Consider the following 26545-nt stretch of genomic DNA (forward strand, 5'->3'; position numbering starts at 1 on the left):
ACATACGGGCCGGACAGCCCACTCTGTTTAGCGCTGTGCCTTTTGTATGTACTTTCTGCTTAAAAGTACAACGCTAGACAGGGTGGTCGTCCAGCCCGTTCATGCAATACCTTTGTATACCCTCTTCCTCGCTTTCCACTGCCAGAGCGCTACACAACGCACAGCTTATGCCTCAAGCAAGCAAAGCAGACTTTACATGAGATAAACAAAGAGATCGAAAGTGGACGGAGTGAAATCGAAAAAATTAAGCTCTGCTAAATAGCATTAGGGCAAGAAGCAGCTCTTTGGGTGAAGTCGCGAAATAGGCTGGCCTGCTCTCAAGCATAGCGTACAGCTAGGAGAAAATAGGCAGCGTGCAATTGAAAGTATCTTCTAACCTAGTAACAATATTATTAAACACATGATGTTAGGCGCCCAGGCGATCGGTAACCTGCACCCACTGCTCCGAAATTATCCATAGGCCCACATTCTTACTCTTCCAAGGCTTCGTCGGATCCATGATTGCGAAGTCAAAGTTACGGAGAAGCTGGTGTATTTGTTAGCCAGATTTCCTAAAAGGAATCTAAGACATTTCAGTGATACCTCAAAGAAGGCCTTGCTTAACTCCATCCAGGCTATGTTCTTTCCCAAACACTGATACTTACCCCAACCAAACGCCAAGTCCCCGGTTTTGTGCATATACACCAGTTTATCCCCGGACGCCTCGAGCCAGCGCTCTGGGCGGAACGCGTCGGCATCTTCGCCAAAGACATCTTTTCGGCGCAGCACACCCCAGACGCAAGTTCCAATATTTGTGCCGCCGGGAAGGAACACGCGCTTGCCGTCAACCGTCACCATGTCCCCTTCCGGCGGAACAACCTTGGTAAGGAGCCCCGTAGCTGTAGGCCAGATCCGTATACCCTCTCTGATTACTGCTTGCAAATAGGGAAGTTCATGGGCCTCGGAATATTTGATGATTGGCCTTGAAGCTCGTCCTTCTCTGACCGCAGTATCAATCTCCTCCTGCAGCTTATGGTACGCGGATGGGTGGCTCATCAAAAACAGCATTGTAGCCCGGAGGGTTGTGGCCGTCGTGTCAGAGCCTGCGAGGATTTGGAGGAGGGACTCCGAGATAAGCTCATCCTCCTCCAGGCCGTGCCGTATGAATGATCCAAGCATGTCTCGACGCGAAACCGCTTTGGGCCCGAAGCGCTTCCCAACAAGTTCCTGAGCGATGCTGGAAGTCATAATCAGTACAAGTGATGCTCGTCCTATCGTCAGAAGACAAAATCAGACTTACGCAATCAGTCTCCCAGGGCCAGTAGCTTCCTTTCCCGATGGGAATACGAGCTTCGCAATCCAGTCGAACGACCGTAACCAGTCCAAGAGCGGGACAGTGGCACTTAATATTATGACTTCAACCATCTCATCTGTAAACTCTAGATACTTATACATGTCCTCGTCTCGCTCTAGATCACCAAATGCCTCTCCAAAAGCGATTTTAGTGATGACATCGAGGGTAAAGAATTGCGCTTTGCGAGCCAGGTCCATAGGTCGAAATATCTCACGCGTGGAGAGATACTTGCGGTGAATCAGTGTAACAAACGCTTGAAGCTGAGTATCAATTGACTCTTCCAGATCAGGGTTGTCCTTGCCAGAGTACTGTGTGTGTCTTATATTAACATTCGTGCCCTCGGTTTAGGACAGAGAAACGTAAGTAAGAGATTGGTGCATACCCCTGGCGCCAATTGAGCCCTTCTCTTGGTGTGCTGCATTTCATCTATTCCGCTTATGATATTGTCACGGCCCGGTTGGAATTGTGACCCTTTGTACCACCTGCCCCTAGTATACGGAGATCGAGCATCGTTCATCCGGAAGAGCAGTTTGGGGTCGCTAGTGAGGAGATGATTGGTTCCTATACGAGCAATAGAACCTGCAAAGCATGAACATGAATTTGTTACTTTTGGGATCTTTGTCCAATAAACAAGCATGGACCCAAATTAGGTGAAATACAGGATAGCTAAAGAGTTGCCAGGAGTTCTCTCCTGAACCAGAACATCCAGAATTGAGTAAAGAAGTAAAGTCATTTACCATATTTCTCATTGACTTCAGCAAACTTGAAGTTGGTCCTCCTTGTTAGAGTGGCATAGAGCATCCAGAGACTGGAGAAGCCGCTACCCCGAGGTCCCTTGAAGTCCTTTAACTTGTAGTACTGTCTGTACAACCTAAAGGCATACGCCAAGATCACGACGGCAATCAACGGCCAGCGTGCCGCGAAAAGGACGCCGAGTAAGGTCATTGCTTGCAGAGCTTTTGCAACGGATGGAGGTGAACGTGTTAGACACGAGATGCGGGGGATATTGTAAACTGAGGAACCCAGCGGTAAGGTACACCGCGTGGCGACTGAGCCGGAGGCGGAGAAAGGCGGGGAAGGACCAGAACAAACATAGGAACCGCAGGATCGCAATCACGAGTCCGTCTCCGCAAGCCTAGGAGTGAGACCCTATTCCTGCTATATACACTGTTGGGTTGTGATCTATTCCCATCATTGTAGCTTTCGATATTCCGGCTTTGGGTGCCGCCAGTTGTGCGACTGACTGACTGACTGATTATAGACCGTCCCAGCCACGTGAGTGGCTATGCAGCGTGTGGCTCAGCTCCCTAGCCACAATTTTGCGACTTCGACGCAGTCGGAAAAAAAGGAGCTAACTTAGTTGGGCGGTTGGGCGCTGGGGTCCCATTCTGGCTATCTGATTCTGCTTTTCATGCCATCATTGTACCGCCAGTTCGTAATCCGTGCCGCCCGCTAGGCCACGTATGACATAGCGTACGGTGCCCGACGTGCAAGAGCTTAAAGATGTACCGAGGGTCTGTCTTAGTCTGGTTATGCTAGATGTTTTAAGTCTAGCAGATAACTAGCCGTATTCAGCTAGTGCCAAGGTCAGCTTGGTGGTGATGAAGCTTTTCAACTCCGCAGAGCTCTAAACCTCGTTCTTATTATTCTACTAGCTATCCTATACCCTATTATGGCGCGCGCACGCACAGAAACACGCCATCACCGGCGGCGCGCGCTCCGCGAGTCTCTATCAGCAGCAAATAAAGCTCCAACGCCCCCTCCACCCCCCCCAAACCCCCTCCTGAAGGACACGCAAGCTCCGCGCTACTCTACCGGCAATTAAGTTCGAGCCAAACGACCCTTACCTCACGTATTTAGGCCTGCCGGTCTATAATACTCAGACGGAACGCTCCGAGCTCACACGCGATCAACGCCTTATTGCTTTGTCCCTTTATCGGTTCACCACGGCTACTATGGAGGAGGTTGCAGAGTTTATAGGCTGTGATGGAGCCACGATTGGTCGAGTTAATGAACAATTTAACGAAAATAATACTCCAAGTAAGAGGCAGCGTCCAGGTAGGCCGTCAAACGTCACAAAGGATAAGCTTCTTATCCTTGAAGCTTATATCACTAAGGACCGCCGCACAAGACGTCTCTCATATCGAGAGCTAGGTTTTGAATGTCCGGAGCTCGGTATGAGTGAGGCCCAAGTGATTGAAGCTTGCAGAGTATTAGGATTTGAGAGCTGCGTGCCGCGGCGCAAGGAAAAGATGACAAAGAAGCAGATGGAGTATCGGTTGGTGTTTTGTATTGGCTGGCGGCGTTGGGGTACCACCAAGTGGAGCATGATTATCATGACCGACGAGGTTTCTATATCGACTGATACTCGGGAATGAGACAATGACAGTAATGTTTTTGACGAGAGTGTATGATCTGGTTCAAAAGCTCAGGCATCAGCGTAACAAGAAAGTACCATTTGAACAGAAGCATTTCGGTCGGATCTTCTACGCATTAGCGGGCTGTGCCAGCTATTCGACCGCTGCGGCTGGCATAACAGACTTCAAACGAGACTCGTTGTGTAGCATGTGGGTCAGTGGTCCACTCGAGAGAGGGCTTCGGGGGACCGCCCCCTGGAGACATGAGAGTCTCTAGATCCTATTGTCTTCACAGCCGCTGTTGCAACACCCGGACTGAGCGCGGGCAAAGAGACACTCTCAGCTTTTGACCCCCGTCACAACCCCCACATCCGTAACCTTCCCCCCATTAAACCCATTCCCCTCATATGGACAACAACTCACCGCCACCACCGCATCCCTTAGCGCCTGCATCTCGACATAATCCCCCGGCTTACTGCTCCCCAACGCCTTGATCGTGTAATTCGGCGTATTCTGGAACAAGTTCAGCGGATCCGTGGCCCGGATGTCCATCTCGTCGAGCCCCCACGCCGCCATCGCCTCGGCGATGTTCTGGCTGCAGGACCGATGGCTGGCCGGATAGCCGAGCTTGCGGTAGAACGACGGGTTGCAGCTCATGAAGGTCATGTCGTGGACCTTGACCGAGTCGGCCGTGATGCGGAAGATGGGGACGTCGAGGGTCGTGTAGAGGTGCTCGCCCACGGCGGCGGGGACGCCGGAGAGGTGGTAGCGGGTGTAGGCCATGGAGAGTTTTTCTTTGGTCAGGGAGGAGCCGCTGCGCACGAAGGCCATGAAGTCGACGACTTGGGCGCCGTGGAGGTCGACGATGCGGAAGCGGTCGCCGGCTGAGACGGAGAAGGAGTAGCCGTGGCCGGCCTTTACGACGGCCATTTTGGAGCTGGAGGAGGTGGGGAGGGCGTGAGAGGATACGTAAGAGTCGACCTGGGGGAGTGTCAGCCGCGTGTATAGCGATTATGAAGAGTTCGCTCTAGGAGGGGAGGCTGGCTTGTTTACCATGACCCAGTCGTCCAAAGTCTCTGATACGGTCAACGGCTCGGAGGCCAGTATCTGCGATTCATCCATAGCCCGCGACATCGTTGCTGGCCTTGCACTCTTTGCAATGGACGCGAAGACGTGAGCGCTGCATCTTGCGTCGTCGTTAGTCTTGTTCCCTGAGTTGTGTCTGTGCTTTGCGGGGATATGCAGGTCCCCTGCTACGCTGCGGAAGCTTGCGGCTTGGTGTTGGAGATCGCGGACTACCCGATTAGGCAATTCCGCTCCGCTTGAAGGTTCATGAACAACTACAAGTCATGCTATTACCCTAGAGCGGATTTGAGAACACGCAAGCACCCTGGCTGAGAAGGTGACACGCCAGCCAGTCCGAATCGCGCAGCATAGAGCAACGCAATCTTCGAGAAAGCCGCTTCGAAGGAGATGAGTGTTCCTGAGCAGACTGGGAGCTCACAGGCTGGTTTGAGCACCCATCAGAAACAGAGCGTGACAGAGAAAGGACGAGAATGGTGTATGAGGCCCCGAAGCAGCCCTCCCTACAAACACAGCCGACTGCTAACCCCACTCTATCCCAAAGACCCAGCTTTTGTACAGCCCACAACTGCGCCAGAACCTAGGTACTCTAGACCAACACCTCTCCAGAAAGCCCAGTAGTGCACTGCGCCGAACGCCTTGCCGCCGTACCAAAGAATGCAAAACTCAACTGCGTCCCTTCAACTTCTCCGCGCTCTTCGGCGTATTGAGCGCATGCGCCAGATCCTTCAAGTCCTCCCTGACATCCACACTCCTCTTCGGCGGCGTCGTCGCACTCGAGAGGTCCAGCGCATCAACCCGCTGCGACAAGTCCGGAAAGACCATACGCCTCTCATCAATCGGCGACGGCAGGTCCATATCCGTTTCCGGACCAGGCGTAACATCATCGTCATCGTAGTCGTCGACCTCTTCCTCATCCGCATCGTCCTCGTCTTCCTGGCCGTGAGGCGCATCATCCCCCTCTACGCTCTCGAGGATTGAGTCTCCAAGTGCGGCACCCTCCTCGTCAATCGACTCGCGCTGCGAGAAATAGCTGTCCCCCATCTCCTCTCCGCCCTCATCCCCCTCATCCTCCGACCGCAGACTCCTGCGAGCAGCATCCCGTCGCCGCGCCTCCTCATCCTCTTCGTCCTCATCGCTGTCGCTGAATTCGTCGATCTCAAGCGGCTTCTCGCGCCAGTAGTTGAAGTCGGTGAAGTCCTCGCCGCCGGCCGCGAGGAGTAGGCTCGTGGGCGGGAAGACGTGGTCGACGATCTCGCGCATGCTGGTGTAGCCTGTTTTGTAATGGTTTAGGGATTCGAGGGCTAGAGTGACCTGTACCCCACACTCAGACGTTAGCTTGAGTCACGCTCTCGTGTGGGATGTTGGGGTTCGTGGCTATTCTACCTCTGCGTTCGAGTTGATGGTAAAGATCCTCGTCTTCGGGATGTTCACAGAGCGGTAGGACAGCGCGTCCGTAAGCCTATTCCCAAACCCGGCGTAGAACGGCGTGCTCGCCGTCTTGGACCCCGAAAACAAATTCATGATATCCCTCAGACAGCTCATCTTGAACACCTCGGGCTTCCTCAGATAGATCTCCCGACGCAGCGCGGCGATCGTGCGGTCCGGGCTCATGATTACGGGGCCCTTTGGGAGCCTGTAGCCGTCCTGCACGACGCCGTTGAGGTACGCGCGCGTGGTGTCAGCCTGCCCGACGGAGCGGGAGGTTAGGTAGAAGATGTTGTAGCCGTTGGCGACGATGTCGGTGTAGAGTTTTGCGACGCCGAGGTGGGTCCAGTCGCGGCCGATCATGTTGAGGACGTGCCCTAGGGCGTCGGATCTGCGATGTCAGTCAGATGGGGTTTAATCCAAATGCGCGGGGTTTGCTAGTGGCCAGGTGCCAATTTCAGCGCTTTGAGGCTGTACTGCCTCTCCCATTGCGGACTATTTCTCTGTTGCGGCCAAACTTGATGACCACGTGCTCTTATGGTTCGAGAAGACTTACTTCGTGATAGTTCCATCAATGTCCGATATCACAATAGGCACGTCGTGCCGCCACAGGTACATGCAAGCGTGGCATGTCGCGCGATTAACGCTAAAGCTCATGGAATTCTGGCCAGGCTTCAGATTCAACGCCTTCAGCTGATCGCTCGTGAGTCTGAGCGTTTTCGCATAGTTGCGATTCGGATCGCCGGCCGCGGCTGAAGCGTCTGGAGATTTTGGAGGCGTAGGCAAGCCCACTGCGCCTTTCGAGTCGCGCTGTATGTGCATGGCCGTAGTATCGCTGGCCTCGCTTCGGTTGTCGTCGCTGGCGTATCCTGGATCCGACACAGCATCCATGCTCTTCATAGCCTCGCCATTCATACCGTGGAGAGAGGCCTTGCGTGCGGCGGCCTCTTTCGCTTCCTCGCTGCTGTATATCCAGACGTTGCCTTTCTCATCCACGCCAATTAATGCTCCGATGTCGTAGTTGCCTTCCAGCTCTTCCGACAGTATCTGCCTTGCGATAGCCTCGGCGCGCAGTGATTCTTCTTCGCTGCTCTTGTAGCCTGTCATGTCGAGCATGAGGTCGCCCTTGTCTGTTACTTGAGTGGGTATATTCGACGTCCATAGCTTTTTCGAGAGGCTGATGGCCCGTGTGACAGCCTCGCTCGTTGAGAGTGGTGGTGGACTGCTCGAGCGATCTCGCCGGGTTCTGAGTGCTTGGGCGGAGCCTCCATCGAGCTGCGGTGGTGCGGTCTGTTCGCGAAGTGCTCGCAGGAAAGCTCCTTTGGCTGACGGTAGTAGTGCTTCGGCCGTGTTGGCGTGCGTAAGCGTCGCAGGTCGGGTAGGCACGTCTGGGATCTGGCCTGACCAGTCGCCTGACTTGGGGCGTTCCGCGTCGGTCGGGGAGCCAGGTCGGGGTGGTTGCTCGCCTGGCCCAGTTAGCCTGGCACAATGCAGCCGAAGTATGTTACGATATACCCAGATCGCTCTTTGCTCTCCTTTCCAGCTGAGGTACAGCCTCTGTTTCTGAGCGCTGAACCTGCCGTCTTTCCATTGGGCTCGTGCTCGCCAAATCCAGCGCCTCTGGCTCAGGTAGTTCGGAGTTGGGTGTGGTGGCCTCCACAGGCCTTGCTTCTGGGCTCGCAGCTGGCGAAACGAGCGGAGACGTCTGCATGTCTTCGGGAATGCTCTCGGACGTCTCGAAGACGAAGAAAGCCTCCCCGCCTTCCCCGAGCTTCATGGCATGGTCCTTCTTCTCATCGTTGACGCGGAACTCGACCTTCTTCTCGTATGGCCGTAGCAGGGAGAACTTGCCGAAGCGGACGTGGAAGGGGGAGCATGCCAGCGAGCCGTCTTCGTGCTCGACGACGATCACGTCGATTGCGCCGCTGAGAGTTGCCGGGTTGATGGAGCTCCATGTCTTGGATACCGAGCCGGATATCGATCGCACGTACTGCATCACTCCAAGCGCTTGATCTGGCCGTAGTTGAAGGCGGTTATGGTGGGAAGGCTGCAGCTGTAGCGGGAGCTGTCAGCCCTTGGGCAGGGTGAGTATGAACCGAGGGCGTGGCTGTCACGAGCTGAAGTCGGGCGCTGACAGCTGAGACACGAGGCTCGTGCAAAGCGAGGGCAACGCCAGCATGCTTCAATACTGTTTTCTTATATCCAAAGGGGGAAGCGAGATAGTTGTAGCAGCAGTCAAGCACCCACCTCGTCACCAATCGCCGGCAAGCAATGCGCAACGGCCGGTGTGTCCCGCCGTTGAGCTGCACTGCACCGGCACTGCAGTCGAAGCGCCCAGCACGCCCAGCTGGCTGCACGCAATCGACGCAGCCAAGCCGCCCAAGCTGCCGACTCGCCCCACCGCCTTCGGGATGTGCACGCCGGGACTTGCAGCAAAACGCTCCCGCCCCGGCCGCGGCACAAGATATCCATCTCCCGCGTGCTTCCTAAGGTACCGCGTAGCACCTGCACTTTCAATACTCGTGGTGGTGTAGGCCATGTTGCGCTTCTCTACTCATCCGTAGCTACTCTGTCACTTCAACCCCACCCGCCGCTAATGCTGTCCGAACCACTCGTCCTCTGGCCGCACGAGGCCTCGTCGACCATGGAAGGCCTGGCTAGCTTCACCTCATCGTGGCTGCAGACGCTATGTACCTTCGCCGCTCTTTTCTGGTGCGCTCTTGCTTGCGCTGTCACAACTGCATCCCAGAGCTAACATGGACCTGCGCAGGCTCTTCGCACGAGCATATCAAGTCCTCGCCAAGCCCGTCGATGAGCTGGTTAATCTTCTGGGTCTCGAGGTCCCTGTAGCGCCCATCGTTTCCCTCGCAGGTATCAAGGCCGACGGCTGTATCCTCCACTGGAAGGCGCCAGACCCGCGGGGCTCAGTCACCGGGTACAAAGTCCAGCTGAATGGCATCATAGGTAAGAGCTCAGTAGCCGCATTGCAGCCACCGCGTACTGCAACGAGAACTAACTGCAGTATCAGTGGGAGAGGTCACGATCCAAGACACATCCATACAAGTCAGACATCTCCAGCCGAATCATTACTACACCATCCGCGTCATTGCTGTCAGTCCATCGAATTTCCATGCAGCGAGCGAACCGATTCGGCTGCGAACGAGACCAGCCGCTTCCGAAGACTACTTCGAGCATGCTTGTCACTCTGACGACAAGAACGGAGCTGCCTGCGACGGCCACCCTGGACCCGCACCAAGCATACTGCCGTACAAAGCGTTTTCCGAAGCGTCTACCCCTACACCAAGTCCACCGTCAATGGCCAGAGAACATAGTAGTCAGCCGCATGCGAGGCGTGGCACCGTTCAAAGAAGACACTCGCCAGCTTCGCTCGATGCGGACGAAGAGAGTGACCCCCCTGACACTAGCCGGGACGAGGACTCGATCGAGCAATTGACGGCAAAGTTCGAGTCGCTTATGCGGGAGAACGAGGATATTGAGAAGCAGATAGCCGAGGAAGAGCAGGAGTTTCAGCGCGCCCGAGATTCGCTGCTCAAACAACGAGACCACCTCAAGCAACAGCTCAAGGACCGCGAAGACGCGAGTCGCGAGCTCAAAAAGCAAGTGGCCTCACTGGAACGTGCCAATGCCACTGCCCAAGCGCGGCGGGCCACACAGGAAAAGCTACTCCAGCAGAAGCAGAGCGAACGCCAGAAGATCAGGGATGATATGAAACGCTGGCAGCGGGAGATTGGGGAGTTACACGCTGATGTAGAACGCATGGAGCGAGAGAAATGTGCCTACCAAGAGACATCTGCAAAACAAATCGTTGATATGCGCAACCGCCATGCAGAAGAGCAGCAGACGAACAGAGCTCTCGACCAAGCCATACGCGAAAAGGGAGTCCAGATCAAGGAGCTGGAGGATAGGAGGAAGTCGGAAGCAGACGAACGCGAGACTGGCGGCCGAGGATACGAAGAGATCTCCGAAAACGAACAAGACAGACAAGCGGAGGAGCGGAAAGATGCTCTTCTAACGCAGTATAACATCTACACGCGCCAACTTCAACAGGCGTCTTACGAAGTGCATCAACTTCGCGAGCAATTGAAATTCATCAACCAAAGCCGTGCCAGTCAGCCGCAGGTTTTCTCGCCACCGGGGCTAGACGGAGCAACCGCAAGGCCGAGCACTCGCCGAAGACGTACCGATAGCATACGGAATGAAGCTGTGTCAAGCACTGGATTCGCGATCGGCAGTGGTCCCCCTTTCAAAGGCAGCATGTCGAGCATATCACCAACTTTTGCGTCTCCTCCACCATTCTTCAATGTCATCAATGGCATGACAAACTACAACGCAACCGTGCCAGCCGCACCATCCCAAAGCGACATTGAGTTGATTGGTCCACTCGGCCCGATGAGCCCTACTGCCGGCTCACTGCTGCCGTCCGGGCTCTTTGACAAAGAGGATGATTTCAAGGCCAAGGGAAATCCGTTCGAAGAGAATATGGAAGCGAACTATCAAGGGAAAGGTAAAGAGCGAATGCAAGAGGATCCTAGTTCTCACGCCGAAGAAGAGGCGGGCCGGCGGTCCACATCGCCTGCCGAGCGGTCGACAAAGTCTAGTGTGCTTCCAGGGCACGACGGTATGCCCAGATTTCCCGGGCTGGGCGCTCTCGGAACGCTGGAACAAGCTGTCCATAGTCCTACTTCGCCTTCGTCCTTCCACAGCCCTTCGCCAAGCGTCTTTGCCAGCCCTCGAGAAAGCGCAGCTCATCTCTCGAACCTCTCGACAGCAGAGGGCGGGATTGAAAGTGATAGACAGTCTATCAGGTCAACCTCTGGGTCCTACCGTACCCCCAGCGGTGGCGTTCTGCCGGGGAGTACCAGGTTTGCGCAACTCTTCAACCTTAATCGTCAACGAGGCAAGACGATCGAGGATGGACCACCTCTTGGGTCATTGAAGGGATCACAGAGTCACTCAATGCCTAGAGAAGACCGCCTCCAGGACGATGCTGGGCAACGCCGAAGAGGCAGTCACTCTTACGGAACATGGGGCAATCTGCTGTCCAACCCTCTGGGCCGAAGTCCTGGTTCGTCAAGCAAGCTCGCTGGAGGCGGCGAAAGCGACTCCAGTCCAAAGAGCATCGCTACCAGGAAGCGGGCGTTTAACCTGTTCGGCCCCAAAGCGGACGCGTTACCGAAAGGCGATGGATGGCCCGCGTTCCTGGGAATGGACAGGCCTGCCTCACCTCGCCCAGGGTCTGTCCGTTCGTTTGATCGAGAACTACCGCGACCGTCTTCCGAAAGCGTTCGAAAGCTGGGATGGGCCGCGTCCATGACCACCAGTCCGCTTAACGACGCTTGGTCCGGCATGACCGCCACGTATTCCTTCTCTCGCCATCCATCTCGGCGGCCGTCCGTACAGTATAGCCAGCCGCCTGGTCTCGCTTACAACATGCCGCTGCCGGAGAACGATCCGCATGAGCTGTCAGACTTGTTACATGCTACAAGCTCGCCGCTACAAGATCCCATCGGCACCCACCGCCCGCTCCCTGGCTCCCAAACTCCCAGCTTGAACCCCGCTGCACCCAGCTTCCTCAGCCGCTTCAACCTAAACCGCGACAAGAGCGACAGATCCGAAAGCAGCGACAAAGAAGCCAAGAAGGCCGAGAAAGCCGCCGAGAAAGCCGAGAAAGCCGAAAAGAAGAAGCGCGAAAAAGCCAACAAGTCCAGAGAGAAAGACCGGCAGCAGGCCTCATCCGACGACGAGCCATCCGCGCCGCAGACGCCGCGAGCAGAGACCCCAGCGACCGCTGACACCTCGCCCTCCGAGTCACGCAAGAGCAAGGACAACCGCTCCATCTCGACCGCCAACGACTCGACCTACGGCGACCTGGACCGCACGCCCTCGGAATCCCTCGGCTCAAACGTCTCCATGTCCGCGGGCGTGGGGTCCGCGGGCAAGGAGTCCTTCATGCAGAAGCTGAGCCGCAAGTCCTCCTCGACCAAGTTCCCCTTCAACAAGTCCGGGGGGTTGTTTTCCTCCTCCAAGCGGGGCAGCGAGGGCGGATTCGCTCCTGACACGCCTGATGATGACAATGAGGGTGTGATAAGTAAGGCTGACTCGTCGCAGCAGGGAAGTCCGATGCTAGGGAGCGAGAAGGGGGAGGGAGGAAGGGGGAATAGGAGTAGTGGGCTTAGTTGGAGTAGCTTTAAGGGGAAGATGGGGAAGAAGGGGGATAAGGCGCCGAGTTTGAGCGAGAGCTTTGACAGTGTTGATGAGGGGGTGGAGGAGGATTGAGACGGGGAGTGTTCGGTCGCTTTGGGATGTCTTGTGAGAGGCGGACATGGGGTTGTATTGCAGTAGCAGCGCTCGCTCAGGCCATCACCCGTTTGAAACTCATTCGGCTCCGTGTCGTTGACATGTAGTTCTCCACGTTATGATATTTCTGTCTCGCTGGTCAGATACCTGCACGTGACCCGCGAAAAGCTTCCTGCGGCCCGAACTTCCAAAATCCCTCACCGCCTTTCCTTTGCGGCAGAAAACGAGGCACCTCCAAAATTCCTCCCGCAACGCTACATACCGGCGCTCCCCCAGTTCATGGACGCCGCCGCCCACCTAAAACGACATGGCTGGCGCGGCCACGGACACTCGCTCGACAAGCACGACCGCGGAATCAAGAAGCCGCTCCTAATCTCCCAAAAAGCCGATCTTTTGGGTGTCGGCAAGAAAAAAACCCTCGTCGCCGACCAATGGTGGATGCGAGCCTTTGACGAGAGCCTCAAGGAACTCGGAACGGGCAAGCAGACGGCACTCGACCAGATCCAGGCCAACGGCGTCGCGAGGGGCGGGCTGTACGGGTTCTTCGTGAGGGGAGAGGGATTATCGGGAACCATCAGCGAGGTCGACACGCCGGAGCTTACGTCTGGGGCGATGTCGCCTGTTGGTGCTAGCGATGCGCAAAACGCGCCTGGGCCTGTTGTGGCGCCGAAATCGAAGAAGGCGGCGAAGCCTGCTAATGTCGAGATGACGAATGGCGAGGAAGCTGCGCCGACAAAGAAGCGGAAGCGGGAGGAGACAAGGGAGGAGATACGTGAGCGGCGCAAGAAGGAGAGACGGGAGAAGGAGAGGGTCAATGTGGCGTTGAAGCGGGAGAGGGCTGCTGCGGAGGGCACGCTGGATTTAACGTCTGAAGGGGAGAAAGCGCGGGCACAGAAAATGGTCGAGCAGGCCGGCGAATTGCTCAAGAAGGTTGCGGCGGCGAGCGGTAATAATACAGAGGTATCGAAAGACGCACCTCCTGCACGAAGGTCGTCCATGGAGCATGTTAATGCTGATCGCATGGCAATGATGAGTGGAACCAAAGTGAGCAGATTCTACTCGCATTCTGCATTCCAGTCTTGATGCTGATTGAAACAGGCACCACCTGCGGTCCGTCCTTACAACGCCGGCGGCATGAAGTCCTACAAAGCCGCGAAATACGAGCGAGGCAAGCAACTACGCGAAGCCAAGAGGGCGGAGAAGGCTAGGCTAGCAGCCCTACAGAATCTCCAAGGGGTCAAGCCTCCCACAGGACAAGCGGAGCCTACAGAAGAGCAAGCCGAAGGGAAGGGTGCAGAGAGAAACGCAGTCGAAGACGCGTTCAAGGGAAAGAAGGGGACTAAAAAAGCAGCCAAAGAAAAGAAGAAGAAGGCCAAGGACCCAGTTCTCAAAGCTGAGGAAGAAGCCGCAAAAGCCGCGCGTCGAGTCGAGAAGCTAGCCCTCAGAGCAAAGCGGCGAGCGGAGAAGAAGGAGATCCTCGAGAAGCTGAAGGCTGCTGGGGCTGGGGATGGACCTGGAGACTTCGCAAACGGGACCGACGAGATCAAGCTCGTTGTTGAGGACGCCGCCACCAGACGGATGCGCATGCGTGAAGGAAAGAAGCGGATGCAGGCAATCCGGAAGGAAGCAAGACTCGCGAAGGAACTCGAGAAGAAACGCGAGGCCAAGAAGCGGAAGCTCGAGGCGGCCGCAGAAGCAATGAAAGCTGTGCAGGCCGCAGAGACAGCATTGACGGCGGTGGCCGCTCCGGTACAGCCAAAGCCGCTGTCGGAAGAGAAGAAGGTGAAATACGCTGCTCGTGCGGCTGAGAAGGGCATGACGCTCGAAGCGTACATCACCCACCGTGCCGCAAAGAAGACTCCGAACTCCGCCCCTGCCGCACCTCCCGCCACCGACATCTTCTTCGTCGACACAACCGGGAACCCAGACGTCCTCAAACCCCCCACCACCGTCACCACCGGTACTGAACCCGAGAAGCAAGCAGCAACCCTTACCCAAGCCGAGCGCAATGCCCAGCGGAAAGCTCTTTCCGCCGAGAAGCGCCAGACGAAGAAGGACCGCAAAGCGAAGCGCATGGAGCAGAAGATGGCGAAGCAGCGGCAACTCACGGCGCAGCTGCTGCGGGAGGGTAAGGTCGGCCCGAACGCAAAACCGCAGGAGATTGTCAAGGCGAGGAGGGAGGCGAAGAAGAGGTTGAAGAAGGAGAGGAAGGAGGAGAAGAGGGGGAAGAGGAGGAAGCCTGAGAGGAGATAAAAGAGCCGTGGAGCGGGGGCGAGATGGTGAGATGGCCTGCGTTTGAGGTCGAAATTTACAATGCTGTAGAGCTGTCAGGAGCGGTAAGGGGTTTTGGTCGAGGCTTGACGCGCATCAGGTGTGGTCCACTGTTCGACATAGCAATGAACCTCAAAGCGCATTGCCGCTTCCTCGCCCTGTCAGTTGTTTCTCGCCGAGCATGTCAACAACCATCCGATGATTATGTGTACCACCGGAGCCACCAGCTGGCACACATGTGAGCGTACACAGTACCGAGCCATTTTCCTTGACCTCACCGTTTCATTGCGGTCAGTATCAATTAGTTTCATTCCCACGACCGCACCCTCCGGTGCTGCGTGAGTAATATCTGCCGCTGTCCAAGTCCTGCGTTGCAGAGCTGCGTGATTCTCCGACTGAAGTGTGACCAGACCAAGTGCATCGGATCACTTTAACTATAGACAAGGCATTCACCAGCCACAATAGGACCAAACAAAAGCAGCACCAACAGGTTCCAGCAATACCAGCCATTGAGGTTGACAAAGCTTTCTTCTCTATCCGCTTGTCAAACCACCAGCCAAAGCCAACCTTCAACGGCAGTGTAGACCTCCAGCGGCTACCGACGTGTCTCTGTGTGAGCACCAGGCTTCTTCAGCCAGCTCAGCTTAACAGCTACATATCTCCCCCTTCCGCCTAAGCAATTCGTATAATCATAGATCCCAAGATGATGTACTTTAGAGCAAAGCACTATGCTCGCATCGAAGCCGCACACCCGCGCTGGACGGGCAGTAAGTCTCCACTGGACCACCAAAGCCCTCATGAACATGAGACTGACATTCCTGAACGATAAGCCCAGAAAACAAATGCCGTCACCAAAATGTGGAACGGGCTCACCCCGGCCCAAAAGCTGCCGTACAACAAGGGTTGGCCGCTCACGGCGGCGGCTATCGCGAGCATTGCCATCCCAGAGAAAGTTGGCACGCGTCCTCGAGGACCGCAGAAAGCGAGGAGGCGTGGCGCGCAGGCGGCTCAGGCGGCTCAAGGAGGTGGTGCAGCGCAGGCAACTGTGGCACCAGGAGGGTCTGGTGCAGTTGGCGCAGGTGCTGCGGCTCAGACAAATCTGCCAGCCCAGGGGCCTGGTGCAGCTCAAGGTGCCCAAGCAGCCCAAGCACTCCAGGCTCTGGCAGCCCAGGGTCTCGGGACAATGGGAATTCACATAGGCCAAGCGGCTCCACAAGGAGCTCCACCGGCTCCACAAGCGGGGCCAGTGGTCGTACACGTCGGCCCGCCGGTGCCTCAGGGACCTGATGGATACGCGGAAGCATTTGCGGGCTACGAGCCGTTCATGCCTTTCAGTGAGCTTACTGGATGGGAGGCGAGGCTAAGGTTTCTTCATTTCTTCGGTCTCGAGCACGACCTGGACGGTAATGCGATAGATCAGTCTCGATGGATCGGTATAGAGGCGCCAGTATCCTGGACGGGCGGTTTCGGCAGGGCAGGGCTCTTCGCCAGATTGGACGCAAGCGATGACACAGTTGAGGTATGTTAAGTTCCTTGGAGGATGAAGACTGCGGTCGCGCTTGCTAACTGTGCAACAGACAATGGTGGTGAAAGAAGTCGATTTTCAGAGTGTCTATTGGCGGGACCCACTGAGCTGGAAGAATGGAGCACCATTGGAAGCGGCGATCCACCAGCGAGTTCAGGAGCAGAACTCCCCATATATCCTTGGGTACCACGGCTACCGAGTCTTTGCTGCGGTCCGGAAGGCTCGTCTTTACCTCGAATATGCACCTTATCAGACGCTGCGTGATGTTATTGATGCACTCGCTACGCTCGAGAACGACGCCAAAAAAGAGATGAGAGTGATAGAACCAACAACAAGAGAGCAGGATGGGAGTCAGCAGAACGAGGCAGACCAGGGTGACGATCAGGATCCTCGATACTACGAGCCATGGTATCCCATGCCAGAGCCCTTCATGTGGTATGTTTTCGAATCCATGGTTTCCGCGCTTCTAGTACTGCACGAAGGCAGCGTAGAGCGCAAGATCGACGGATGGGAGCGCATCGTTCATCTGGACGTGAACCCAGGGAACGTATTCCTTGCCGCTCCAGACCCCAACAGATTCAAAGCAGTGAGTAGACATCCGCTTCAGATTGTCGGATCTGGCTAACGAGGCATAGTACCCTCAACCCAAGCTCGGAGACTTTGGTCTGGCGGTTGAGACGAGCGAAAGCGATCTAAAGAATCCGCTGGACTATCAAGGCCATGGGACAGAGGGCTTCCGGGCTCCAGTGAGTGATGACAGCCTCCTAAGTTTTCTCAGCTTCTCGCGTTGATGATTCTCGTAGGAGGTCAAGATCTGGTACCCACGACGACCAGCCCAATTTGCAACGATCTCCGAGAAGGCCGACATATTCTCACTGGGCGCCACCATGATGTGCATGATCGACAAGACTGATAGACCCCTGGCTAACTATGAGAGTCCTCGCGATGAGCTTCATGAAGGCGGATTCAAGCAACCTGTGCGCAGTCTTCTTCGGACGATCTCGCCTGAAGATAAGCTCCACTATCTTGCTGAGCTGGTACGGCAGTGCTTCAGCTATGACCCGGCTGAGAGGCCTACGCTTCGAGAACTCCTTCGAACCATCCAGACGCGTATTACGCACGCCTACGGGGATACCGATCGGTTTTGCAGTAACATACCCGACGTCTACCGACTGGGTGATGACACTTGGACTGACAAGTTGCATTTTCGTGAGCTGGAGATGCGTTCAATGACGGATGACGCAGTACGAGCTAAAATTGCCTCTGCAAATCAGCCCGAGTCCGACTCTGCGTCTGGATCAGGTAGAAGTAGTGCTGGTGGGTCGCCCCAGGGTCAAGAGGGCAGTTGAGAAGGTCCTGTAAACCGTTCTGGCTAGCAATCGCACACGCGGTAGATCCTAGATGTGTAAGGTGACTTATCCCTTCAGTGTAACCGACTTGGAGTCATCATCAAGCTGGATTCGAGAACATGTGGCGGCGAGAACACCGGAGTGAATTCGTAACTTCAGTAGTGTTATGGTGTTTGGCAGTGTAACGCTCCCAGCCATCGACCTCGAGATATCCAGAGTTTGGAAACTGTTTTTGAGACATCTTGCTTCGATGTTGATGCCACGCTTCATGCTGTTGCGAACCCAGCGACCGCGGCACCCCATCCAATTCGTTACGTTGTTGAAATCCAAAGCTTGCTTTTTCCCAACCGTGATATCCTCATTTTTCAATGTAAGCTATGAACCACCTCTCGACCATGAAGCCGGCTAGGTCCAGCGGATGCGTCGACACCCGAGATACCGACAATTCGACTGGCCAGAACCTCGACCAGCTAGCTTCGCCGTACCGTGACCTGATACTTACCGCTCTGTTACAGGCTTACCGGCTCTTCCCGTCAGTATCCAGGGCCTCTGGGTCCAAAAGTCATCCTTGATGATGTCGAGGTGTTCCACAACAATTCGCGCTTTGGCGCGGCGCTTGCGGTCCTTCTCCGCTGCGGTCTTGGAGAGGGGTGCAGGCGGGAGAACACCTTGATCGTCCCCGTACGAGGGTCTGGCTTGCGATGTGGAAGGAGTAGGTATAGAAGAGAGGTCGGAAGCTGCACTGTGCTCTGTTGTGTCCAGGACTACGCTGGATGAAGTATCAGACGGCAAAGCGGTCAGTTCACACTGCGCCAGATGAGCGTTGCTGTGCCAGCGCTTGGATACACATGATGCACCATACCTCGCGAAATGTAACGCTACCTTTTCTGTACACCTCAGGCTCGTTGTTGTAGTTTACACCGAAGCGGGAGAAGAGAATCTCGTTCTTGTCCGCCGCAGAAGTGCCCTAAATCGAGGCTGTGTGTTAGAGCAACGCCACCAGTAGAATAGCTTAAGTTACCATGAGCTCCTCCTCCGCTTTCACGGGATCTATTCCGCCTTGTTGGATCTGCGCCCAGAAGGCTGTGTTGTATAGATTGTTGATGTGACCTGCCCGCCATGTCAGCCATATATAGGTATCGGATCGACACAGAATTCCACTGAGCGAAGCAGAACAATAAATGCCGATACGAGAATGGTGCTTACAATCCACCTGCCGCCAGCTCAGGTAGTCTCTCAGATTTCCGACACTCGGATACATGACCGCTCGCCCATCAAAGCTCGGCAGCGGCGTCGAGAGCGGCGTCTGAGGGAAGTAGGTCGACCAGAGCTGGACATAGTAAGCCGTGAAGATGGAAACAATCGTTGTCGTGAGTTTGCTTCAGGCATGTTAAGTTAGTCAACCGGTGAGCTCTAGGAATTTCAGGCCCCGAAACAGAGCGTATGCGTACCTCGCTCGGCGCTCAAAGAGGGTACAGTCTTTATGGAAGACGAAGCTGGTATAGTGTCAGCTAATCTGGGTACGTCTGAGTGCACGGGTTTGTAGCCTTGCCTCCAGTTCCGCTTCACATCACGGCAGAGACAATGACAGCTTCTCACCTGTATTCATCACTGACGCCGTAGCCGACAATTAGGTCTTGCAATTCTTTCATGACCTCTTTAGCGGCAGCATTCATAAGACCGATGCCTCTATCATCGTTGGGTTTCCTGAAGCCGTATTTGCTTGTGAACCTGCGCCAGATCGGCTGTCAGTTACAAATGTGGTCGTTCGTTGGCGCTGCAGTAGCTTGGTCCTGCTCACACGTGGCCTGAGAGTCGTGACCGTGCTCTCTCGAGACACTGATGGAGAGTGTTGGAATACGTACCTCTTGAAGCCTCTCCCATCGATGCGGACCACGATCCACGTGTTAGGTAGCAACACGTCTGATTGCTCGAAAGCGCGGACATATTCGTATCTGCATTCCAGTTTAGAGCAATAATCAGCCTATGGAGTGGTCTGCTTAACCCTACTTTGAATTTGCCATTTGAGGGTTGAAGATAGGGTTACTGGTTGTGAAGTTGAAGACATGGGGGAGTCTTGTGCCGTTGACACCATCACGCAGTTGACTCACCTTTCAGCGGGTCTCTCGACACGTGAAGAATCCTACTACTATGTACTCATCTAACATTACCGCAGAAGATACAGAGCTTAACTACGCTTACAATACTATCGAGATAAAGGACGGTACCTAATTTTCCTACCCTATGGAACACCTTGCACGTAAGCAAAGAACAAGGTTCAAAGAATTCCCCTCAGTCAGCCTCAGACACTCGTCTCCACCGCACAATTTCCAAAGTTCTGCGCCCATGCAAGAGTGTTGAACTCCGACCACTCGGCTGTGATCACCCACTTCCCATCTCGCTTCGCGGTGTACATGATATCGTTACCGCGGATAGGTAACGGGCCCATACTAAACTCGCCCTCTGGCGGCAACATCCAGCGGAAGCCTATCATCGTGCAAGTGTGAAAGATTTCCTCGATTTTGAACCAATTTGGAGTGCCTTCAGGATAAACCGGGTCGTCTATATGATTCTGGATAAACTCGTCGCGGCTGGCAGACACTGGGCTGCCGAGAGGTTTCTGCGCAGTATCAGATTTCAAAGTAACTTACTGATTCAGCTTCCCTATGAATGCTGAACCTTGAGAGGAGGGACTTACTGAGCCCGGCGTGAAAAGCGTGATGTAACTGTCGGAGAATTCATGGAAGTCTGGGGCCAAATACTGTTCGACAACCTGAGGATCGAATCGTATAAAGAAGTAGTTGTAGGTATCAACGAGGAAGCGAGCTTCGTTATCGGTAAGACAGTCTTTGCCATACCCGGATTCTTTGTGGTCATTTCCCTTCCGATCGTTCCAAGGATGCTCTGGTAGGGCCAGAGCACCAATTGAGAGAAAGGCAAGGAGGACGAAGAAAGGTTTGGAGCAAACCATGATGACAATTCTCTGGCTAGACCCACCGTAAGACGTACCCGGAACAAATCTGGACGGACGGCTCAGAGGACTGCAGCCGAGGACCTGATGCTCATTCATATATAGAACTCATCGTGAAGGCGGCGAGCGCTTCCCTCTGCCTTGAATTCCGAGCTGAACTCGCAGTAAGCCAAAGAAGCTCCCGTCCAAGCATTTGCTGACCACAGGAAACCTTCATTCGTTGAGTGTACAAGTTCGCGTCCGTCATCGACGCCGGTGAGTCTGGCATCACGGTTCTCGTCGATGGTCTGAGTAGTCGATCGCGATAGATCTGCGGGATCCGCAAGCATCCAAATGCTGCAACCCATCTACATGGGTACGAATGTCATCTTGTGGATCTTTGAGGCTTCGTCAGCTGAGAGTGGTGGGCTGAACGGGTGGTTCAAGGCGTGGGAATCACCATTCCAGCGAGAATCCCGCTTGTTAGAAGGCCACGAATTCATCCTCAGACAGGCCTGCCTGCATGCGGGGATACGAGCTGAATGCAGGGTTACGATCGTGTTATATGTACGTAAGAACACGGATGAGCGTCGGATTCGCAGATTTAGAGGTACATGGCTTCAGTGAAGTATTCTATCCCGACACCACTGTCGCCGCAATCGCGGTGATACTGGGCGATGGAAGACCAGATCAACTAGGTACAGCGAGAGCAAGGCTGAGACGACTGCAATCGATTTCTACATGAAGTTGAGCTCGTTGAGCCAGCTTAGGTATCGCACAGGCATTCTCAATGACAGTGCATTTTGATCTCTCACGAGCTACTCCGACTACTATCCTCTGCACCATTCCAATCCTCCACCGTGTTGTAAACGCGTCGCTTCCACCCAGCTGCTCCGCTTCTGGCAGCACACCCAATCAAAAGACCATGAAGCCGCACCAGAGCCCTCTGGCAAATTAAGTAAGCACCACCCGCCGCCGAAAGGCGCGACATGCCCATGAACCCCTCTGCGACACCGCTAAAACACAAAACGCCGGAGACTGCAAACACCGCCAAACTCCCTCCCCGAGATGCAATTTTCCGACTCTCAAAAGGCCGATATAACGCAGGTGTTATTACAGTAGAAGCAGGCGTCGTTCGGCGTGAGCCTAGTAAAAGGTACGTCGACGAGCCTGAGAATTGCTTAGTAATGCAGCGAAGAGTTGCACCAATATACAGAATGCTTCTTACCACTGAGCCTTGAGGCTGAGTGGTGAACAACGAAGGGAGGCTCTATTCTTTAGGCGATCTGGAAGCATATGTTAGCATCGGCTGTCAATTGCGTGCTAGACTCATGATACTCACGTCGGAGAGTACGTCGGGTTCGGGCTGGTCGGACTCCACTTGGGCGATGTCGCACTGTACGGAGCAGGTCCCGGACTTGTCGGCGAGTACGTCGGGGAGGTAGGGCTGTAACTCCCTGGGCCCCCGGCAGGAGATGTTGGGCTGTAGACTGGCGACGTGGGCGAGTATTTAGGGCTCGTTGGTGAACCTGGCGACCGTCGATCTGATCCAGCACTGACCTGTGGAGACGTAGGGGAGTATACAGGCGATGTGGGCGAGAATTGTGGCGATGTAGGCGAGTACTTGGGCGAGGTGGCTTGATGTGCGGGCGATGTCGGAGAATAGGTCGGTGAAGTCGGGCTGTAGTTCGGTGATGTAGGCGAATAGCTTGGTGATGTGGGAGAGAGTCCGGGCGAAGTGGGCGAATATCCAGGACTTGTCGGGACGTACTCGGGGCTTGAGGGGCCGCCTACACCGCCATACCGAGGACTAGTGATGTTTATGCCCGGGCTTGTAGGGGAGTATTGAGGCGAGGACGGCGAAGCAGCAAACGGTGACGTTGGACTGGCGCCGCCGCTGAAAGGACTGAAAGCTCCATGGCTCGGACTACGGGCACCTGCATAAGGGCTGAAGCCGCCATCGAAATTGTTGTAGGATGTAAAACCACCCGTCTCGTCACTGCCTGCGCTGACAATGGGCGAGAACGAGGCGCCGTAGTCGGGACCGCCGAAGCCGCCTTCGTGCGATGGTGACCCAAGATCATAAGGCGTGGCTGCTCCAGCGTCGCCGTAGCCTGATGCGACTGCAAGGCCGGGCATAAGGTTGAAGCGAGCGTTGTCTGTCGTTTGTGTGTTGAGCATGTCTTGGTCGAGGATGACTTCAAGCTCGCCAGTCCCCAGAGGTGCAAGCTGACCGAGCATAACATTCTCAGAGATACCGCGGCAGTCGTCAAGCTCGCCGCATGCCGCAGCTTCCAGGAGGATCTCGACGGTCTCCTCGAACGAGCAGCGCATGAGAGCTCCAGTCTCGGCTCGATTGATACCGTGGCGCGTGATCGCCATCAGATACCCGCGAGCGGTCATAATGTCAACAAGGAGAGCCAAATGACGGTGGTTGACGTATGAGCCATCGAAAGCCAGCACCTGCGTCAGCTCCCTCAGCAGCGCAGCTCGACATGCTTCGATGCCAAGCACAATGAGGACCTGCTCGAAGGCGTTCGAATATGTCCGATAAGGATCGACCCCTTCGACCTTGATGACATCGGCCAGGTTCGTGCCGCTGGTGTCCAGGAACCACTCCTTGCAGAGCGGGTCACTCTTTGACATGGACAAGGACCCATTCTCGGTGACTCTGAGCTTCTCCTTGAAGTTGATGAAGGCACGTTCCACTTTTTCCACGCCACGCAGAGCCACTGAGGAAAGCATGAAAGTTTCAAGACTCTGTAGCACATGCAATTCCTCTTCTTCGTCACGCTTTTGTCCGTCACGGGCGATGTTCCGAATGCGAATCACTTGCTCATCAGCGTTGTTGTCGCTGAAGATGATAGCAATGTCGCCCTTGAAATGGTCCTTGAGCTTGCCGGCAACTTCAGAGACGGTCATGCCTTTGTCGAGCATTTTGCGTCTATTGAGCACAATTCGAAGGACCCACTTGGATTGGAGGCTCGGGTCTTCTGCGTTGTCCTCCGGAATGATGAAGTAAGACTCCACCATGTCTACGTCGGCCTCGACAATGGTGCTCTCGATGTTCGGGTCATAGTAGATCTCGAACACCTCAGCAACGTTTTTCAACGTTGTGTACTCTACCAAGCTTCGCAAGTGCTTTGCGCTGTCTTGGCTGCCAGCCAACGTTGCGTCTTGATAGACAGTCATGGAGGGTGTCTTTATGTTCTTTGCGACGTTGAGAATCTCCTTGAGGCGGGGAACGCCAAGAGTAACGTTCTTCGACGAGACACCCGCAAAATGGAACGTGTTCAGCGTCATCTGTGTAGCCGGCTCTCCGATGGACTGTGCAGCGAGCACGCCAACCATCTCTCCAGGACTGACAGTAGCCCGCAAGAAGCGATTCTCGATGTCACCTAGGACATTCTCAAACGCGAGCTTGTTGAGCGAATATTCCCTGACCAGCCGCTTGAAAGCGAGGCGGGACCTCAGGTGACACTTGAACAGTCCAGTCGCGCTGTCTTGAGCTTCTCGTGAAAGAGGATCATCGCCGCGCACGATGACCAACCGGTCGAGCATTTCTCGGACTCTTGGTATAACGTCAGCAGGATGTAGATCGCTTCTGGCACCGTCTTTGATCCGGAATTTGGTCTTGGCAGTCTCGATAATCCGGATGATGTTCAGAGGGAGCTGTAGCTGCTCATCGTCATCCTTCTTGCCCGCTCGGAGGAACTCGCGGTCCCTGCTCAGCTGTTCCCACTCATGGTCGAGATGGCGCTGTACATCAGGATCTCCACGGATATCAGCAGCTGTCTCTAGAATGTCCGGCGATAGACCAAGAGCAGGATCGTCCGACATCACGTCGACCCGGAATTTCTTCTCGAATTGCTTGGTGGAGCACGCAATAACGTCGAGAGGCTGCTTCTCAATGATTTGGCCGTCCAAACCGTCTTCTCCATACACGAACTGAACAATGTCGCCTAGAGAATTGCGTACGGTGCCGTCGTATTTGGCCATGACGTCCTCGAGTGCCTTGACTAATCTACGCTGGATGTAACCTGTCTCGGCAGTCTTGACGGCGGTATCAATAAGACCTTCACGACCAGCCATGGCGTGGAAGAAGAACTCGCTAGGTGTTAGTCCTCGGAGATACGAGTTCTCCACGAAACCTTTGGACTCTGGTGAGTAGTCGTCCTTGGTGAAGTGAGGTAGCGTGCGGTAGTTGAAGCCGAAACCAATGCGTTTTCCTTCGACGGATTGCTGACCAACAACGGCCGTCATCTGAGAGATATTGATGGCGGAGCCCTTTGACCCTGACCGAGCCATCTGAATGGCATTGTTCAGATCCTTCAAGCTCTTTTCCGTCTTGTTGCCAGCGTTGTCACGCGCAGTGTTCAAAGCCTTCTGAACCTTGCTCTCGAATGTCTCGCGAACGTTCATGCCGGGAAGCGCTTCGAGTTCGTTCGCCGTGGCGCTGGCTGTGATCCGCTCCACCTCTTCCTTTTGCTCGCCTACGGCGTCTTGTATTTGCTGAATGGTCTTCGCATCCGGGATTGTGTCACCGATACCAATACTGAAGCCATTGTGCAAGAGCCAGTAGTTTACGACCCGCTGCGTGCCGTTGAAGAAGTTGACAGCTGCCTCCCAGCCTTTCTCATTGAAAATTACATGGATGATGCCGCCGCCGCTGGCGCCAATGGTCGGCTTGCTGAAGAGACCGTACATGAGCTCGCCGCCATGGATAAGGAGGGTGTCGTCGTTCAGAGGACACTTGTCGCCGCCGCGGACAAGATTGAGGCCGTCAGGCAACACCAAACTGGCGATCTGCTTGCCGGTCCATCGAGGTCGGGGCTTGAAGATGGCTGGCTGAGGGATGGTGCCGTCCCAGTCCGGAACCCACATCAGAATATTCATTACTTGGTCTTTCGTTAGGAAAACATCTCGGCGACACAGCTTGTAGATACCGCACAAGGTATCCTGGACGATACCCATCAGAGGCCCGTTCCGCTGAGGTGAGACGATGTTGAGCGGTACCATACAGAGCTCTTTGACCTCGGCACGAGTCTCCTCGCTCTGCGGAACATGCAAATTCATCTCGTCACCGTCGAAGTCGGCGTTGTAGGGTGAAGTGACTGACAGGTTCAGTCTGAAGGTTGAGTATGGCATCACTCGGACACGATGGCCCATCATGGACTCCTTGTGCAGTGACGGCTGCCGGTTGAAGATGATGAAGTCGCCATCCACAATGTGCCTTTCGACTTTCCACCCATACTGCAATGTGATCTCACCAGCACGCTTATGGTGCCGTAGGTCGATGCGCTCGCCGTTCTCTCGAATCACGTACTTCGCACCCGGATGTTCATTCGGCCCGTTCCGTACCAGCTGGTGCAGCTTGCCAATGTTGTAGGGTGTGACAGTCTCCGGATATGTGAGCGTCCTCGCGATACTTCTGGGTACGCCCACTTCGTCCAGCGAGAGGTTGGGATCACCAGTGATGACAGTCCGAGCAGAGAAGTCGACACGCTTGCCCATGAGATTGCCACGCAGGCGACCCTCCTTCCCCTTCAGCCGGCCGCGTATCGTCTTGAGTGCTCGCCCGGACTTCTGTAGAGCCTGCGGTATTCCGGCAATGTCGTTGTCCATGAACGTCGCGACATGGTATTGCAGAAGATCTTTGTACTCGTTGACTACGTGTTGGGGTGATCCTTCCAGTTCCGCACGCCGTACGTTGCCGTTCGCACGGATGATGTCGCCAAGCTTGTAGGTCAGATCGTCTTCGCCGCGCATGCCCTGACCCGTCCCGTCAACGGATATGCTTGGGCGCACGGGAGGCGGTGGGACAGGAAGCACGGTAAGGACCATCCACTCGGGGCGTGCATAGTCGCTGCTGAGACCCAGCCGTCGCATGTCCTCGTTTGTGATGAGGCGGAAGCAATTCAGCGCCTCCTG

The 26545-nt window shown here is 55.1% G+C and overlaps 10 protein-coding genes across 10 annotated transcripts; 3 read left to right on the forward strand and 7 right to left on the reverse strand.

Moving 5' to 3' along the window:
* Positions 1 to 406: 406 nt before the first annotated feature.
* Positions 407 to 1530, reverse strand: W97_08904 (uncharacterized protein; the record flags this gene model as incomplete). Its single annotated transcript, XM_007786771.1, has 3 exons — positions 407 to 526; positions 583 to 1216; positions 1280 to 1530. The coding sequence occupies 3 exons, from the start codon at positions 1528 to 1530 to the stop codon at positions 407 to 409; spliced, it is 1005 nt and encodes a 334-aa protein (XP_007784961.1).
* Positions 1531 to 4029: 2499 nt separating this feature from the next.
* On the reverse strand, positions 4030 to 4824 carry W97_08905 (uncharacterized protein; the record flags this gene model as incomplete). Its single annotated transcript, XM_007786772.1, has 2 exons — positions 4030 to 4671; positions 4744 to 4824. 2 exons carry the CDS (start codon positions 4822 to 4824, stop codon positions 4030 to 4032), a joined length of 723 nt encoding a protein of 240 aa, XP_007784962.1.
* A 615-nt stretch (positions 4825 to 5439) lies between these two features.
* On the reverse strand, positions 5440 to 8197 carry W97_08906 (uncharacterized protein; the record flags this gene model as incomplete). The annotated part of the gene is made up of 4 exons (XM_007786773.1): positions 5440 to 6087; positions 6160 to 6592; positions 6758 to 7662; positions 7778 to 8197. 4 exons carry the CDS (start codon positions 8195 to 8197, stop codon positions 5440 to 5442), a joined length of 2406 nt encoding a protein of 801 aa, XP_007784963.1.
* Positions 8198 to 8452: 255 nt separating this feature from the next.
* On the reverse strand, positions 8453 to 8740 carry W97_08907 (uncharacterized protein; the record flags this gene model as incomplete). Its single annotated transcript, XM_007786774.1, has 1 exon — positions 8453 to 8740. One exon carries the CDS (start codon positions 8738 to 8740, stop codon positions 8453 to 8455), a length of 288 nt encoding a protein of 95 aa, XP_007784964.1.
* A 105-nt stretch (positions 8741 to 8845) lies between these two features.
* W97_08908 (uncharacterized protein) lies at positions 8846 to 12498 on the forward strand (the record flags this gene model as incomplete). The annotated part of the gene is made up of 3 exons (XM_007786775.1): positions 8846 to 8913; positions 8972 to 9165; positions 9230 to 12498. 3 exons carry the CDS (start codon positions 8846 to 8848, stop codon positions 12496 to 12498), a joined length of 3531 nt encoding a protein of 1176 aa, XP_007784965.1.
* Positions 12499 to 12798: 300 nt separating this feature from the next.
* Positions 12799 to 14772, forward strand: W97_08909 (uncharacterized protein; the record flags this gene model as incomplete). The annotated part of the gene is made up of 2 exons (XM_007786776.1): positions 12799 to 13563; positions 13618 to 14772. The coding sequence occupies 2 exons, from the start codon at positions 12799 to 12801 to the stop codon at positions 14770 to 14772; spliced, it is 1920 nt and encodes a 639-aa protein (XP_007784966.1).
* An 874-nt stretch (positions 14773 to 15646) lies between these two features.
* On the forward strand, positions 15647 to 17664 carry W97_08910 (serine/threonine protein kinase; the record flags this gene model as incomplete). The annotated part of the gene is made up of 4 exons (XM_007786777.1): positions 15647 to 16309; positions 16368 to 16901; positions 16951 to 17061; positions 17119 to 17664. 4 exons carry the CDS (start codon positions 15647 to 15649, stop codon positions 17662 to 17664), a joined length of 1854 nt encoding a protein of 617 aa, XP_007784967.1.
* A 498-nt stretch (positions 17665 to 18162) lies between these two features.
* Positions 18163 to 19688, reverse strand: W97_08911 (uncharacterized protein; the record flags this gene model as incomplete). The annotated part of the gene is made up of 8 exons (XM_007786778.1): positions 18163 to 18471; positions 18527 to 18631; positions 18686 to 18774; positions 18871 to 19043; positions 19116 to 19160; positions 19264 to 19395; positions 19530 to 19619; positions 19675 to 19688. 8 exons carry the CDS (start codon positions 19686 to 19688, stop codon positions 18163 to 18165), a joined length of 957 nt encoding a protein of 318 aa, XP_007784968.1.
* A 278-nt stretch (positions 19689 to 19966) lies between these two features.
* Positions 19967 to 20635, reverse strand: W97_08912 (uncharacterized protein; the record flags this gene model as incomplete). The annotated part of the gene is made up of 2 exons (XM_007786779.1): positions 19967 to 20284; positions 20363 to 20635. The coding sequence occupies 2 exons, from the start codon at positions 20633 to 20635 to the stop codon at positions 19967 to 19969; spliced, it is 591 nt and encodes a 196-aa protein (XP_007784969.1).
* A 1249-nt stretch (positions 20636 to 21884) lies between these two features.
* Positions 21885 to 26503, reverse strand: W97_08913 (DNA-directed RNA polymerase II subunit A; the record flags this gene model as incomplete). The annotated part of the gene is made up of 2 exons (XM_007786780.1): positions 21885 to 21900; positions 21957 to 26503. 2 exons carry the CDS (start codon positions 26501 to 26503, stop codon positions 21885 to 21887), a joined length of 4563 nt encoding a protein of 1520 aa, XP_007784970.1.
* Positions 26504 to 26545: the final 42 nt, after the last annotated feature.

The sequence above is a fragment of the Coniosporium apollinis genome (genome assembly GCF_000281105.1).
Source record: "Coniosporium apollinis CBS 100218 chromosome Unknown supercont1.67, whole genome shotgun sequence".
Classification (NCBI taxonomy): Eukaryota; Fungi; Ascomycota; class Dothideomycetes; genus Coniosporium; species Coniosporium apollinis.